Raw genomic sequence first — 16,329 nt, forward strand, 5'->3', positions numbered from 1 at the left:
ATCTTCCTTACCTGTTACCCATACATTATTGTCATGAGGACCAAATGTTTGTGAATGTGTTGTCAGCTGTAAAATGCCTTATACATATAAGGTATTCATTTTTTTTTTTTTTTTTTTTTTTTTTTTAGGAAAAACCAGCCAAAGTCAAAGTGGAATTGGCTTCTGGTGTCTCCTCGAAAGGCTCCATGGTTAAAAGAAATCAGCCGCCTGTTACCACTGAGCAAAATTCCTCTAAGGAAAACTCCTCCAAACTGACTCTGGAGAACTCGGAAGCTGTAAGCCAGCTCTTAAGTGTCGCTCCTCCAGGAGAAGTGGGTGAGGAGAATGAGTGGGAAGAAGTGGTCGTCTCAGATACCCATATTTTGGTCAAGGAATCGCCTGGGAATCGTGGTACTGCAATCACTAAGACGCCGGTGGTCAAGAGTGGGGTGCAGCCTGAGGTCTCTCTGAGGACAGCTGAGAATGACAGTCCTGGACCAGACATACCACCACCAGTCAAAGGGACCAGCACCTCCAATCCGCTCCCTGCTCCTAAAAAGCCTACAGGGTAAACCACTGTGGGATTGCATTTAGAGTAGCAGCTTGGGAAATGCCTCAGGGTTGTTTGGTCCCATGTCTTTACAGCATTCCTGAGAGGCAGCAGAGCCATTAATGCTCCAGTTTTAGAGATACAGAAACCAAGGCCTAGAGACATGGAATGATTTCCCCTTCCTCCTATACTCTGCTGTCCATGCCTTGCTGTCAGGTTCCTTAGACTTCTCTGTCATTCTCCCTAAAACAGTTATCAGGGTCTTGCTGGTAGAGGCTGTGGGCAATATTATAAACTAGTATTCAATCCTAAAGGTAGATTTAGAAAAAGAAGTCTTACTAAGTCTAACCTTAGAAAGATTCCTGTTTCGGTGGCCAGAGAATTCATTTCTGGTTGCGCCTCTGCCCCTGGCTTCCATCTGACCATGTGCATAGTCACTTCAGGCCTCTTTGTCTTCAGTTCTCGCCTCGGAACAATCTTGGGTTGGGTATTGAAACAATCACATCCTCAGTGCCGGACCATGCAGACTGGAAAAGATTGTGTACCTTGCAGATAGGAGAAGGTCCTTAAATCTGGGCTATTTTTCCCCCTTTAAAGGCTTAACTGGATTCTCCATGTACCCCCTTCCCAGAGGCAATTGTGGTCTTGTAACTGAAGGCCCTTATTTGTTTATATCAGTGGTGCTCAATGGGGCACAATTTTGCCCCCACAGGACATTGTGGCAATATTTAGAGACATTTTTGGTTGTTAAAACTGGGTTGTGGAGGACGGGGGGTACTACCAGCATCTAGTGGGTAGAGGCCAGGGATGCTGTAAGTATCCTGCAGTATACACTATGGCCCCAACGACAAACATTTGTTAGCTCCAAATGTTAATACTGCCAAGGTTTCGAAATTCTGTTTTATATTATTTAAAAATTTCTATTGTAAAATAGGAAATATATTCACGTGGTTAAAACTCATAAGGTATAAGGAATGTACACTGAAAAAAAATCTCCCTTCTGACCCATCTTCAGTCATCCATTTCCATTTCCCAGAGACAATAGTCCCAAATTCCTGTGTTTCTAGGAATAATTCTAAGCATATACACATGTATATACTTTTTTCTACCTTTTTTTTTTACACAAATGGTAGCATAGCATTTGTATATCTTGTAGAAGTATTTCTACATCTTGTGTTTTTTTAACAGTATACTTGGAGATTGTTCTGTAGCCTTAGAGAATGAAGCTTTGTACTTTAGACCTTTTATTTTGAGCAAGTGAATCACTTTCACACATGTGTACTGAGGCCTTCTATGGCGTATGCTCTGCTCATGGGAACTACAAAGATGAAAAAAAACTGTAGACTTTGTTCTCCTGGGTCTCTAAGCTGCCCTCATGTAGGAGACTGATAACATTTTAAGTACTTGCTCTAATTAGAGGCAGATTAAATGTTATAACTACAATAGCTATTGGTGTTTCATACTGTAGGTACCGTTTTGCACTTTTTTACCTTCATAATGACCCCCCTGAAGTATATGTAATTATATCCCATTTTACATTTTAGGAACTTGAGGTTAACAGACGAGCGAAATTACTTGCTCAGGGCCACACAGTTCCTTAAAGGTTTCATTTGAACCCTATCTGTCTAAAGCCTGACAGTTTAACCACTACACTATCCCTCCAATAAAGTGCTATTTAGACATTGCACTTTGGTTTTCTTCCCCTTGGTCTAGAATTTCTAGATTTCCCTTCTTGGTGTTTTTTTTTTTCAGAGTTGACCTGCTCACCCCTGGGCCCAGAGCCCCAGAGCTTAAAGGCAGAGCACGGGGGAGGCCTTCATTACTGGCTGCAGCAAGACCCATGAGGGCAATTCTCCCAGCCCCAGCTAATGTGGGCCGAGGCAGCAGCATGGGACTGCCCAGGGCCAGGCAGGCCTTTCCCCTGAGCGGTAAGAGCTGGGACAGACCCGGGAGAAGGGGCTATCTAATGGGAAGGGGCCAGGAGTTGGGAGTTGAGAATGACAATGAGAGATGTAGGGAGACTGAATACACTTAAGTTACTAGTTTGGCTCCTGGTTGTCTCAGATAAGACTCCCTCTGTGAGGACTTGTGGCCTGAAGCCAAGCACGCTGAAGCAGCTGGGCCAGCCCATCCAACAGCCATCCAGCACTGGTGAGGTGAAGGTAAGACCCATTCCCTTCCCAGCAGGGGAGCTCTCTGTGGGGGCTGGCTGCTCCAAGAACAGGGCTTCCATTCAGTGTTCCAAAGCCTAGGCTAAAATACCAAACCCTCATTCTTTCACTGGTGGGCCTCTAGGAGGAGGTTCAGCATGAATGAGTTATCTACTTTTTAACTAATTTATTTTCTTGTTACAAAACAGATGCATGGTTTTAAACTTTTCATTTAGAAATATTTTAAAACTTAGAAAAACAGTTGCAAGAGTGAAAATTGGCAAAAACAAAGAGCATCCATGCACTCATTACCCGGAGTCACCTATTGATAACATATTAGTTATGTTATTTTTGCTTTATAGTGTGCCCATATATGTGCATGTGTGTATGTATAAAATAGACACGATTTAAGGGTAAGCCCCATGGCCTTTTACTCCTTAATGGTTCAGTGTGTATGTCCTAAGAATAGGGATGTTCTGTTACTGAAACATTGATGCAGTACTTTATCGTTTGTATTCTGATTTTGTCAGTGTTTCCCCTGTTAGGTCTTTTATAGCGTTTTCTCACTCCAATATCGGGTCCAGTCTTAGGTTAGATATTGAATTTAGTTGTCATGTCTCTTTTCCTTCCTTTAAAAATAAATGAATGCATGGTTGTTTAGAAAATATAGAAAATTCAGGTAAGGCAGAAGGAAAATAAGTTCCTTGTGATCCTGCCACCCAGAACTAATTACGGTTACCTGTTTGGTGTATGCTCATTTAGCCTTCTAGTCCTTACCTGCATTGGTGTGTGTTTATTTTTTAATATCATTTATTAAACCAAAAAACATAGCTGTTACTCCATGTCCTGGCTTGTAGCCAGTACACTTAATTTAGTTTAACGATACAGCTATTAAAGATTTCTCTGATGCCAAAATTCCATGTATTCAAGCACATTTATTCTTAGGTGTTTTTTTTGTTTTGTTTTTTGGTTGTTTTTTTTTTAAGTTCTTTTGCCATACATAGCTAGAATAGTTATGATCTAAATTCCTTCAATCGGTGATTTTACCAGACCATTTTTTATGACCATGACCCTCAATTGGAAACATTTTTACATCACAACCCAGGAAACATACACATAGATCTACACAGTAAAAGTTTAATGAAGCCATGCCCTTATTATATGCAGTCACTTTGGTATTTTCCATTTCTGTTTTCAAAGTGTTAGTTTCAGCCCATTAAATTAATTTCACAGCCCTTCAGTGGATTGTGCCTTGTAGTTTGAAAACACTGTCATGGACCAAATTGGAACAGGAAAATTGGTCTGCCATCTCCTTTGCCATGTGCATTGTGTCAGGTAATTTCCTTTGTTTGATAGTTCTAAATTTGCCACAACAACATTAGGCAGTTTTTACTTTGAAGGCTTATCTGATTGTCACCCAGATGTGGTGTCAGCACTAAAGTGCATGTGTGATCTTGGGGTACAGAAGGATGGTAATTAGTCTGCTTCAACCACTTTGTAGATTTCCAGCCCTAAAATCCCCTTCATTTGTGTAAATTCTGTCTTCTCTGTAAATAGTTTCCTTTTGATTTGATAAATTGGTATTTGTTAAAATAAGCCCTTTTGCTAGTCTCAAACCTGTAAAGTACATGAAATCTTATATTCTGAAAATCAACTTAAATTCAGTGTTACAGAGTACTTTTAATTTAGAAGGCTTTTTTCCTCTTTTATTTCTTTTTTAATTATGTAAGTAATATGTGCATTCCATATAGAACATTTGAAATTTTCTAGATAATGGTAAAAGGGGAAACAATCATTATCTTCTCACCGTGGGGCATTTTAGTGAATAAGCTTTCAGACTTCTTTCTATGCCAACATTATTCAACCACATAGTAGTATGTATAGCTATTCTATGCTCTTCTCACTTGATAGTAGTTATAAATCTGATTCATGGTGTTTCTAATATGCAGTGTTAGAAACTGCACGGAAGAGTATGGCAACCCGTGAACTCAGAAGGGACACTCAACCTTTGGTGGGCTGCTGACTAGTACCCCAGAGGACTCGTTTGGAGCGTAGCTCTACAAGTTCCCTGGGAAACGATTTCCAGGTCACAGGACCTCGGGATTGAATTTCAAACACACTAAATCATTCGTTCTGATTCACAGCTACCAAATGGCTCATCCAACAGGACGTCTCAGTTGAAAGTTGTAGAGGTCAAGCCTGATATGTTTCCTCCATACAAGTACAGCTGCACTGTCACACTGGTAAGTGCAGTCCAGTGATGGGTTGACACAGAGATGGTTTGATTTTGTGGGTGAGGGCGAGTAAGAGTCGGAGGTGGGTGGGGAGTGGTAGTTGGGAGTTGGGAGAGTAGCTTCAAGGAGAGAGCACTGATTCTGAAGATCCCATTACTGATCCACATGATAGGTGTTTGGTGAATCAGCTCCGCGTGTTGTTTTTCCCAGGTGAGATCTATAAAGCTGAAATCAGGGTAAAATAGTTGGAGGTGAGAAGCCAGTCCAGCTTTAGCATTCAACTGTGTTTGGACCTTTTAGCCTCAAAATATGCTCCACAGATAAGTTTGGGAAATGAATGCATTTTCCTCCCTAAAAGAGTCACATTCAATACTAGTATGTTAAAGGGTTGGAGAAGTGCTTTACTAAAGCAACTTCCTTTGTTTAGCCTGGCATGTCGCACCAAGGTTTTCCTTCCTCCTCCCTTTATTTTTAACATAACACCTATTAACATCCCAATAAATAAATGTGTGACTCTGGGGTCATTTTTTTTTTTTTTTGAAGGGTAAGCAGCATGGAACAGTGGAGTAAATACTTGATGTCAAAAGACCTAGTCCAAAAGTGGCTCCAGCTCTGCTGCCACCATGCCGTGTGACGTTGGGCAAGGAAGGCTCTTTCCTTCTCTGGTCCTCAGTTTTCATCATTTGTAAAATGCTGCATTGGTTTAGATAGTATGTTGGGACTTCTCTCGCTCTTAACATTTCCTAATTTTATCGATCCTTAAGCTATCAACTAGTCAGATACCTTTTAACAGGTTCTCTGGCTGAGTTGAGTAAGATGCATATATTTTGAGAGAACAGCTAAATGTTTAGAAATTCTTATCTGATAAAGACAGGTGAAGAAAGAATCATTCATTCAAAAAAAGACTTACTGAGCACCTCCTCTGCGCCAGGCCTGTGCTGGGGATTCAGTAGAGAATAAGACAGCAGAGTATATTGGGTTAGTGCCTCGTCTGGCCTGATCTTGAGGAGAAAGTGTCTGTTATCCTGAGATCTGCCCAGATTTCTTTTTCCAAAGATCTAATTACTACCTTCTGCATGCCGTGCATATTCTCATCACCCCCTCCCTTCGGCAACAGGAGGCCACTAGGGTTACCGTCTGGTGGAAACTGCCCAGGACCCTCTCTTTGGCTGATTAGACAGTAGTTTGTCATGGGATACTAGATGCCAGGGCTTTGAGCTTAAGTATTTCAGAAGTTACAATTTGTCTTTAGACGGGGCTTGAAATCTTTAGTTCACCAGTCTCTAGCACTGTTTATTAGAACAGGCCTGCTTCACTCTGCCAGTTGCCTGGACCCTGAAGGGATTTGAATTTCTGGCCTTTGACAGTTAACTCACTTGTTTCACAGCTGGGGAATAACTTGCCAAAATTATACAGGCTGTATTAAGATTGAAAGGAGATTACTTCAGAAAAGATTACTTGCTTCAAAGCTTTTTGGAAGTTAGTCTTAATCTGGTTTTGCAGTTGACACTTTCTTCTCTGATTTACCAATAGCTGGTGGTTATCCTGGTTCTGGGCTCTGCCCGGGGGTCACTCAACATTTGAAGAATTGAACATTGGTCTTACTTTTTTAGGATTTGGGCCTGGCGACATCAAGAGGCCGGGGAAAGTGCAAGAATCCTTCTTGTAGCTATGTCTACACCAACCGGCATAAACCGCGGATTTGTCCCAGCTGTGGTTTTAACCTTGCCAAAGACCGAACTGAGAAAACCAAGGCTCTCGTGAGTTCCTTCCCCAAACACTTCCCTTGGCCTTAGATTGGACTCTGTTAGCAGACCTGTTTTAGTAGAAATAAAAGGATTTCTCAGTACATGATAGTAGTTAGGGCACCAGGACTGGAACCAAGTTATAGGTTCTGAACGTGGACAAGTGGCTGCGTCTCTCTGGGCCTCCTTGTCCTCATTGCCAAGGTGAGGGGGGTGACCAGATACGTGGATCTCTGAGAACCTTCTGGCCCAGTGAACCAAGAGTTCATTCACCAAAGAGAATGGTAACACGGGCCTTAAATAGGATTCAGAAAATGAGCAGGATGGAAGGTGGAAGGGTTACATCTTTTTTTTTAGCTCTGAGGCCTGATGGAAGACCTGTAAATAGTATTTTGGTAAATAGAGAATGTCAACCCCAAGATTAGATCGCTGCTTCTCAAGTTCCTTGCAGTGCTTTTGGCTAATCACAAAGCTTTCCTTTTATCAGTCTTGGCAAACCTGCTGTCTGAAGTTGGACCAAACTATTTGGATAGTAAGACACGTTCCACTTGGCTCCTTGAGGCTCACGTTTTATTATTAGAACCAGAAAAATTGGTCTTTTTCAGAGGTCCTCTAAATTTCCACATGTCAGTTGTTTTTGCTTTTTTTTTCCACATGTGAGGTTTTTTAAAAAGTGAACAGAAAGTGACAGTATCTGAGACAGCAAATGGAATGACTAGGATGAGAGTAATTAGAGAACTGTCAACTGATCTGCCTTGTAGGGGAAGAGGGGGGCACAGGTCAGAATCCGAGGGGGAGCCCAGCCACTCCAGATCCAAGCTGGACCTTGCGAAAGGGGCAGGATGTGGATAGAGGGGGAGGCATGCTGTGCTCAGGGACAAACATGAGAAAAGTGATGAGGCGGGGAGTCGGTGGTGTCCCCCTTGGTGAGAGGAGAGGGGGAATGGGGAAGAGGATGGAAATAGGCTTGAAAGGCACCTCAGGGCCACATCGTGCAAGCTCTTTAATGCTAGACTGGGCAGTCTACGTTTTCAGTCAGTGAGGTCCCACTGAATGTCCTTGAGCCAAGGAGAGGCCCAGAAGAAGGTTACGTGAGAAGAAAGACTTAACGGAAGTGGATAGAACTGAGGTGGACTGAACTGCTTCAGGCTTCAAGGTTTCTTTGTGTACGAGAGGGGAACTTTCTGGCAGATGAATCTCATTTTCTAGTCTCCGGGGTTGTTTCTGTGTTTGAGATGGTGTTCTAAGGTTGTCATCTTTGTGAGAAAGGGAAGTGGAACTAAAGTGTGTGGGCAGTGGTGGCTTAGTGAGAAAAACACGGCCTAGGAATGGAGAGGTCTGACTGGGAGCAACCCTGAGCTGGAAGCTTGCCGTCTCCTGAGTTTTCGCTTCCCCGTCAGTAAAGCAAGGAAGAGAAGTGGGTTAGATCTGGACATTTTATTTTCAGGGCTATGAGCCCTAAAGAAGACTCCAAATTGAGCTTCAAGGCATCTGTAAACCCCGGAAATGGCATGTGCACAAGTCCATAGCTTGCATCATATTCTTTTGTTCCCTACGGTGCCCTCTGCTGGCAGTGAGCTTTCTTCCTGGATTCTCCCCATGTTTAATTGCTTTTCTTCACTAGCATTGACCATACCCTGTCTTCACTCCTTTTAGCTTCCTGAGACTAATTTCTTTTGGGGCAGGTATGCACGTTTGCCCCATATCTTCTAACCCGGAGGTTTGCATACACAACACAATAGTGTGTTGATCAGTAATTACAGGATGAAATTGCATTCTGCGTAGGTAGACACTCTGAACATTCCTTTCTCCTATAGCTGTTGGTATGGTTTGCAGCATGGAAATGGATATTAGTCTCTAGATTTTGGATGATGAGGTGACTTAACTTTCCAGGTCAGGCAGGAATTGTCTAGGGACCTCTTGCCAATTGATTTCAAAGCCCACTCTTAGGTCGCTCAGTCTTTGGTTTACTGGTAGCTGCCTACCCCCAGGACTTTTGTCAGGTCCTGCACTACACGAGCTTATGGGGAGCGCTGGGGAGCGCGAAGGGCGGCACAGAAAAGACAGTAGCTATGAATAGAGTGCAAGCTGGGCCAAGGGGCTGCAGCCTCAAGAACTGAGCCCCAAAAACGGTCCTACACATAACTTTTATTAGTTAGGTGAGGAAGTAAAGAAAATAAAGCTTGTCAATCTCAAGATCTGTGAATTCCATACATTATAATAGGAAACTGATTCAAGCCAATCACCCTTGCCTGCAGGCAGCAGAACCCTGTGTCAGGATGTCTGTACTTCCCCCAGGGACAAAACCTTTATGCATATGAATAGGTGGAGAGCACATCATTGAATCTCTTCCCATGCAGGTTGTGGGAAGGAATGCAGCCACAGAGGCAGAGGCTCTCCTTGGGGGGGGCTGTGCCCCCCTCTGTGAACCCCGTGGATTCTTCTGTTGGTCCCCACGCCTTCGCCTGGCTTAGGTTGCCCCCACCCCCGTGGGGAGTCGTACCCGTCATTGGCTGACCAGCCATCTTTCTGGGGCCAAACAGGGAGACGTAAGGTGCAAGCACAAAGGTGAAGCAAAGTCCCTGAAAGGATCCGTCTCACAGACTCTCCTTGCTTTAGGGGCAGGTGCAAGGAGATAGACAGGTAGGCTGCTGCGTGGCAACAGACTTTCATCTTCAGACTTTCCCTCACCTTTTAATCTCCTAAATTTGGGGAGAAATAAAATTTTTTCGACAAAGGAAAAACAAGTCAGAAACCCAAGGGACCTTCGTGTGTATTGCTCTTTGGAGCCCCCTGGTGGCCATACATTTTCTCTGCAGTTTGTTTTCAGTGGCTGTAATTGAGACACTATCTCTGGACTGGAACAGTCTCCATTCTTTCCCATCTTTCAACTGTGGCTCAGAGCCAAAAGATAGTATTCCTGCCAGCTGACCTTCCAGCCTGTGGTTCAGCATAGTCATGATGGAACACACACCTCCCAGGGCACAACAACTCAGTTGTTGTGTCATTCATTCATTCATTCATTCATTTTTTCATTCTTTCTTTCTTTGTATTAGCAACCATATATTGAATGTTTACTATGGGTCAGGTTTTGGAGATACAAAGATCAGTAGGACATGGCCCCTTCCCTTGAGGAGCTTACAGTCTAGTGGAAGAGAATGATAAGTAATCAAACTATTACAGACAGTGAGACAAGTTGTCATCGGTATGCAGAATTAATAGAAAGCACCTTGTTATTAAGCACATAACTTATGCAAAGCAGTACACATGCCCAGCAAATATGAGTTCACATCTTTTGTATACTCTGGCTTCATGCTGGTATTGGGACTGAGTAAATAAACAGGGACCCGCTACTCACTGAAGAGACAAGACTTGTTTACCAACTGTGAAACAGTGCATTCTTCAGTAAAGGAGTGGACTCTGGGAGCATGCAAGAGGGAGTTATTCAGGCTGCATTTGTACAAAGGGTCAGTGAGGGACCTCCACTGAAAGGGACCTACGTGAGAAGGACCAGTATTTAGTGAGCATTTCAGAACCTTGTTCCTAGAAGCCTCTAACTAATCTGTAAAGTTCTCTTGTACCTAGAAGCCATAGAGCATTAAAAATAAGCACTTTAAGCAGTGCAGATATTTATTTATATATCGAAACTACCATGCATTTTCATTGCATCCCATGCACTGTGCTAAGTGCTTTACTTGTAATATCTGGTTTACTCTATACAAGTACTCTAGGCTATTACTAGTATTTTGATCCTCCATTTCATAGTAGAGGAAATTCAAGGCTCAGAAAGATTAAGTAAATTGCCTTGGTCACACATACACAGCTGTGAGGTGGCATATCCAGAACTGAAACCCAGGTCTGTTACCCTCCAAACCCCATATGTGGTGAGTGGGAGCTGACGCTAGAATCTATTACCAAAGGCTATACATATAGTCCTTTCATTTTATTGATTGAGAAATTGAGCGCCAGAGGGAGAAAGCATCTGCTGTGAGTCACAGTGAGTTATTAGCTGAGCTGGTTAGGAGCCCAGGTTTGCCACTTCTCAGTCATGGGCCCATCCCTCTGCTCTTCGGTCTCTCATGATCCAGCCTGAGGCTAGGTCTGTGCCCTGCCCATTTGTGCCCTCCACTCTCTTCCCAGGAGGCAAGCTCCCCACTCCCAGATGTGCTGAGTGCCACCGAGCCGTTGAGCACGGCCCAGAGGGAGGTCCAGCGCCAGTCCACACTGCAGCTGCTGCGCAAAGTCCTTCAGATTCCTGAGAATGAGTCCGAGCTGGCCGAGGTCTTCGCCTTGATTCATGAACTCAACACCTCTCGGCTCATCCTGTCCAACGTGAGTGAGGAGACAGTCACCATCGAGCAGACCTCTTGGTCGAATTATTATGAGTCTCCGTCCACGCAGTGCCTTCTCTGTAGCAGCCCATTATTCAAAGGGGGACAAAAGTAAGCAGCCCTTTCAGTTCTACCCTGCACCTAGCTGTCCAGTCTCACTTGGTCCATATTGCCCTTTTCTTCAAACAGCTTTCAAGTTGGCAGATGTTATTCTCTGCTCTTCTTTGGATCCCTTTACTTGTCCAATTGCCAGTTATTAATAAAAGTAATAATTAGTAATTATCCATTATTTCCATTGAAAATGCCTGAAAGTGATTATCACCAATTTAGGATTTAGTTTACGTCTGGACTGCCCAGTGTAATGCTTGGATTTGGGAGTTCAGTGGAATTGGTTACACTGGGTAATAAATTGAGAGTTATATTAATTTTGGGGGGTGATTCCACAGACCAGGTTCCAACAAAGTCGGAACATCTGCCTAGAAAACCTTGGAATGCAAGCTCCAGCACCTTCATTTTCCTATTGTGTTGAAGTCTTGAGAATTTTGCTGTTCATCACTGGACCCTGGAGGTTGACATCCTTGCTGTTTTTGTTGATGTTTTGCACACTAGCTCCATGGCCGGGCCCCAGGAGTGCTGGTTGCTGACAGCCAGCCGGCTGCAGGTGGTGACTGCCCAGGTAAAGATGTGTCTGAATCCCCACTGTCTGGCTCTGCATAGCTTCATGGACATCTATACAGGTAGGTTCCAGTCTTCCTTCCCTCCGAGCTCCCCAAAGCAGTTTGAGAACAGCCTCTGAGGGTCATATATATCTCTGGTCCTTTGAGTGCTGGGGCTTCTGAGAAAGAGGGAATTTCTCAGCCCCAGAAGATTACATTTCTCTCTCAAGTGTTAGGATTCTTTAAACAAAGTTACTTTTAAAATAACAGATCTTCATTGTGGAAAAACTAGAAAATGCTCACAAGTGAAAAGAGAAAACAAAAAATCATCAGTAATCCTTCTGCCATTAGATAATTAGAAAACATTGTGCTCTCTGGCCTTCCAGATGTGTTATTCATTTGTACAGAATATAAGAAAGTATGGAAGAATTTATAGGTTTATAGCTTTTTTTTCAAATGTTGTGCTAAATGTTATTTTGAAATATGCTTTTTAAAGTTGGGCAGTATATCCTGAGCATCTTCCTCTGCCAGCAAGTGGAGATATATAAGGCCATTTTTAAGTATGTGGCACTCCATTTTAGAGTCTATTTTATAATTAAATCTTTGTGTACAGCCTTAATTATTTCCTTCGCACAAATGCTCAAAAGTGGAATTTCTCTATGTTCACCTGTTTCCCCTCTATTCATTTATCAACATCAAGCATTTATTGACTATTAACCATGTACCAACCATTGTGAGAATTATTTTTAAATTTTAACTTTATTTTTAAATTTACATAGTGCTGTGTAGTTCTGAGTTCTGGCAGATGCACTGAGTTGTGTAACTGCCATCACAGGCTATATACAGAACTGTTCCATCACCCCCAAATGTTCTCTGTACTATTCCTTTGTAATCAAATGCATGCCTCACCCCTAACTTCTAGCAACCCTTTGATGCTGTCTCCATTTCTATAGTTTTATCTTTCTAGAATGTCATATAAATCCAGTCATAGTATGTAGCATTTTAAATCTGGCTTCTTTACTAAACCTAATGCCTTACAGATTCATTCATATTATCGTTATCAGTAATTTTTTCTTTTTTATTGTTGAGTAGTTTTGCAGTGTGTGGAGTGCCATAATTTGTTTATCTGTTCACTTGTTGAAGTTGAAGGGTGTTTGGGTTGTTACCAGTTTGGGGCAGTTATGAAGGGAGCTGCTGTAAACATTCCTGTGCAGGCTTTTGTGTGAACGTAAATTATCATTTGTTTTTGGTAAATTCCTAAGAGTCAGATTGTTGCCAGGCCATATAGTAAGCATATGTTTAATTTTATAAGACCTTGCCAAACTATTTACCTAAGTATTTGTACGATTTTGCATTCCCTCCAACAATGGCTGAGAGTTCTGGCTTGTTCCACTTGTCAGCATGGTATTGCTTGTGTGTGTGTGTGTGCGCGCGTGTGTGTTGTGTGTTTTAGCCATTCTGATAGGTATGTGTAGTGGTATCTCGTTGTGGTTTTAATTTGTATTTCCTCAATGACCAGTGAGGTTGAGCATCTTTTCTTGGATTTATTTGCCATCAATATGTTGTCTTTGGTGAAGTAAGTATCTGTTCCATCTTTTGCCCAATTAATTGGGTTGTTCTCATGTTGAGTTTTGAGAGTTCTTTATATATTCTGGATACGCGTCTTGTCAGATAAGTGATTTGCAGATATTTCCTTAGGGTCTGTGGCTTATCTTTTCACTCTCTCTCTTTTCTTTTTTATTAAAGATTTTATTGGGGAGGGGAACAGGACTTTATTGGAGAACAGTGTGTACTTCCAGGACTTTCTCCAAAGTCAAGTTGTTGTCCTTTCAATCTTAGTTGTGGAGGGCGCAGCTCAGCTCCAGGTCCAGTTGCCGTTGCCAGTTGCTAGTTGCTAGTTGCTAGTTGCAGGGGGCGCAGCCCAACATCCCTTGCTGGAGTCGAAACCGGCAACTTTGTGGTTGAGAGGACACATTCCAACCAACTGAGCCATCCGGGAGCTCAGCGGTAGCTCAGTGGCAGCTCAGCTCAAGGTGCTGCGTTCAATTTTAGTTGCAGGGGGTGCAGCCCACCATCCCTTGAGGGACTCAAGGAATTGAACTGGCAACCTTGTGGTTGAGAGCCCACTGGCCCATGTGGGAATCGAACTGGCAGTCTTCGGAGTTAGGAGCATGGAGCTCTGACCACCTGAGCCACCGGGCCGGCCCTCTTTTCACTCTCTTAACAGACTATGTCATAGAGCAAAAGTTCTTAATTATGATAAGATTGATGATTGATGATAAGTTCATCAATTTTTTTCTTTTAGGGATTATATATTTGATGTTATATCTAAAGTGTCTTTACTGGGGGCAAAATCATAAATATTTTCCCGTGCTTTATTCTAAAATTTTTATAATTTTATGTTTTACATTTAGGTCTGTAATCCATTTGAATTAATTTTTGTATAAAGTGTGAGGTCCATATTGAGTTTATTTTTTTGCCTGTGGATGTCCAATTGTTGTACATCTTTTCGTTGAAAGTTAGTCCTTTCTCCAGTGAATTGTTTTCATTCCTTTGTTGAAATCAATTTGTCATACACGTGTCAGTCTATTTCTGCATTCTATTCTCTTCCGTTGGTTTATGTTGTTTATGTTGTTTACCACTCTGTCTTGATTGCTATAGCTTTATGGCAAGTCTTATAATTAGGTAGGGTGAGTTTTCCAACCTTGTACTTGCCTGAATCATTTCATCTATTTTAGTTCCTTCACATTTCCATATAAATTTTAGAATCAGCTTGTCAGTGTCTACAGAATCCTGCTAGAATTTTAATTGGGATTGTATTGAATCTATAGATCAATTTGGGGGAGTTTGACATGCTTAAAAATATTAAGCTGTCCCATCTTTCTCTCCGTTTTATTAGGTATTCTTATATTTCTTTTGTCAGTGTTTTGTAGTTTTTATAGCATATAAATCCTGCACATATTTTGTTAGATTTATACCTATTTAATTTTGTTCAGTGCTAAATGACATGGCTCAGTTTCTAGCTTCTTAATACTAGTATAGAAATACAGTTGGGTATTATTATTGATTTTGTACCCAATGACCTTGCACTGATTAGCTTTAGGAATTTTTTGTACATTAATATAAAGTTTATCAACTTGACAGATAAAAACTGGTGTGTCATTTCTTGTTGTATTTCTTTGATTATTAGGAAGATTGTATAACTTTTTGTGTTTTTTTTTTTTCCTTTGTGAATTTTTTCTAGTCTTCTTTGGGTTATTTTATTGACAGTTCTTCCCCAGTTTATTTGTTGTCGTTTAAATTTGTGAGTTTTTTTTGAACACGGTATTTTTTTGCTTTTTGTTTTTGTTTTAATTTTTATATAACCATTGCTTTCACCTCCTTTATAGCTTCAAAATGCCTTTGGTATCATGCTTAGAAAGGCCTTCCCCATTCCTTTATACCCTTCTTTAACACATATTCTAAAATATTGTTTTGTGCCGATTTATGCATTATGTATTGTGCAAATGTAAACCCTCCTTTTATTTGTTTTAAATTGACTGCATTTAAATTCCTCTGAATCTTTCATCCCAGCATTTGGTATAGGGGTGATTTTATAGCCTTTGCCACATTCCCTAGACATCCCTGGGCTAAAAGATATTCCAGGCCTTTCCCCATGGTGCAGCTATGAGAGGTAGAGGAAGAAGACTGAGATGGATGGTAGGGAGATACTTCTTTTTTTATCATAAAAGAAATTCTATACATATATTTTATTGCTTGCTTTTTTTCATTTCATGTATTATAGACAACTTTGCGTCAGCATTTAGGTCCACCTTATTCTTTGTAATGATGCATAGTTTGCTATTTTATGAATGTACCATAATTTGTTTAACTATTCCCCTATTGAATATTTAGTTCCCAATTTTTTACCATTGTGGATGATGTTACAGTGAATTTCCCTGTTGCCTCTTTTTAACCTGCAGGTCTCTTTAATGTGGGGAACAAGCTGCTAGTGAGTCTGGACCTGCTTTTTGCAATCCGAAACCAGATCAAGCTGGGAGAGGACCCCAGAGTGTCCATCAGCGCTCTTCTAAAGTCAGTGCAGGAGCAGACAGGTAAAGGTTGGCTTCCTTCCTTTCCCAGTTCTAGTCCTAAGCTCCCTGGGAATTTTCAGTGATGGGCTTTGTTGAAATAGTCATCTTGGTGAAAGTCTGATACTTGGAAAAGGAAACATTCTTGGCTCCCTCACACACTCCTGCTCTTGCATTTTACAAGGCCAAACCAACTCTGGCAGGCACACGGCTGTCTGTGCATTCAGGGACCCTCAGCCTGAGTTGAAACTGACTGGTAGAAGCTCATCCTTTGATCATAGGTAGACTTGGCTTTACTGCATGTTAATCAGACTCATTCTGCATGAACAGCTTCTGGAGGTCTGCTGTCAGTCCCAAGGTTCATGCTGAGAATTGAGGGTGGGGATCACCTTCCTTACTATTAGAAATTATTTTTCCCCTTGCTTTCCTTACTTGTTTCTGTTTGTTCTTTTCCATCCCATTCCTACGTACTCCAGTCTCCCTGTACCTTCCCTGCTATGAGGTCAAATGGAGTAGAGCAAAAGTTCTAGAGTCAGACAGGCCTGAGTTTGAGTCTTGGTTCTGCCACTTAGTGGCAATGTGATTGTGAACTAGTTATTCTCTGTGCCTCAGTT

At 41.9% G+C, this 16,329-nt stretch overlaps 1 protein-coding gene across 2 annotated transcripts in view; it reads left to right on the plus strand.

Annotated features, from left to right (window-relative positions):
* Nucleotides 1-16,329, plus strand: part of HMGXB3 (HMG-box containing 3) — a 44,788-nt gene that overhangs the window by 17,356 nt on the left and 11,103 nt on the right. Inside the window, exons 7-15 of one of the 2 annotated variants that reach the window (XM_081035183.1) lie at nucleotides 129-275; nucleotides 372-547; nucleotides 2,282-2,457; nucleotides 2,594-2,691; nucleotides 4,824-4,922; nucleotides 6,527-6,673; nucleotides 10,799-11,100; nucleotides 11,599-11,726; nucleotides 15,608-15,739. In XM_081035183.1, the coding sequence (XP_080891309.1) occupies nucleotides 129-275; nucleotides 372-547; nucleotides 2,282-2,457; nucleotides 2,594-2,691; nucleotides 4,824-4,922; nucleotides 6,527-6,673; nucleotides 10,799-11,100; nucleotides 11,599-11,726; nucleotides 15,608-15,739 (1,405 nt within the window). Of the gene's footprint in view, nucleotides 1-128; nucleotides 548-2,281; nucleotides 2,458-2,593; nucleotides 2,692-4,823; nucleotides 4,923-6,526; nucleotides 6,674-10,798; nucleotides 11,101-11,598; nucleotides 11,727-15,607; nucleotides 15,740-16,329 lie in introns of both variants that reach the window. The other variant, XM_081035182.1, reaches the window with a different exon arrangement.

Source organism: Rhinolophus hipposideros, assembly GCF_964194185.1.
Source record: "Rhinolophus hipposideros genome assembly, chromosome: 23".
NCBI lineage: Eukaryota > Metazoa > Chordata > Mammalia > Chiroptera > Rhinolophidae > Rhinolophus > Rhinolophus hipposideros.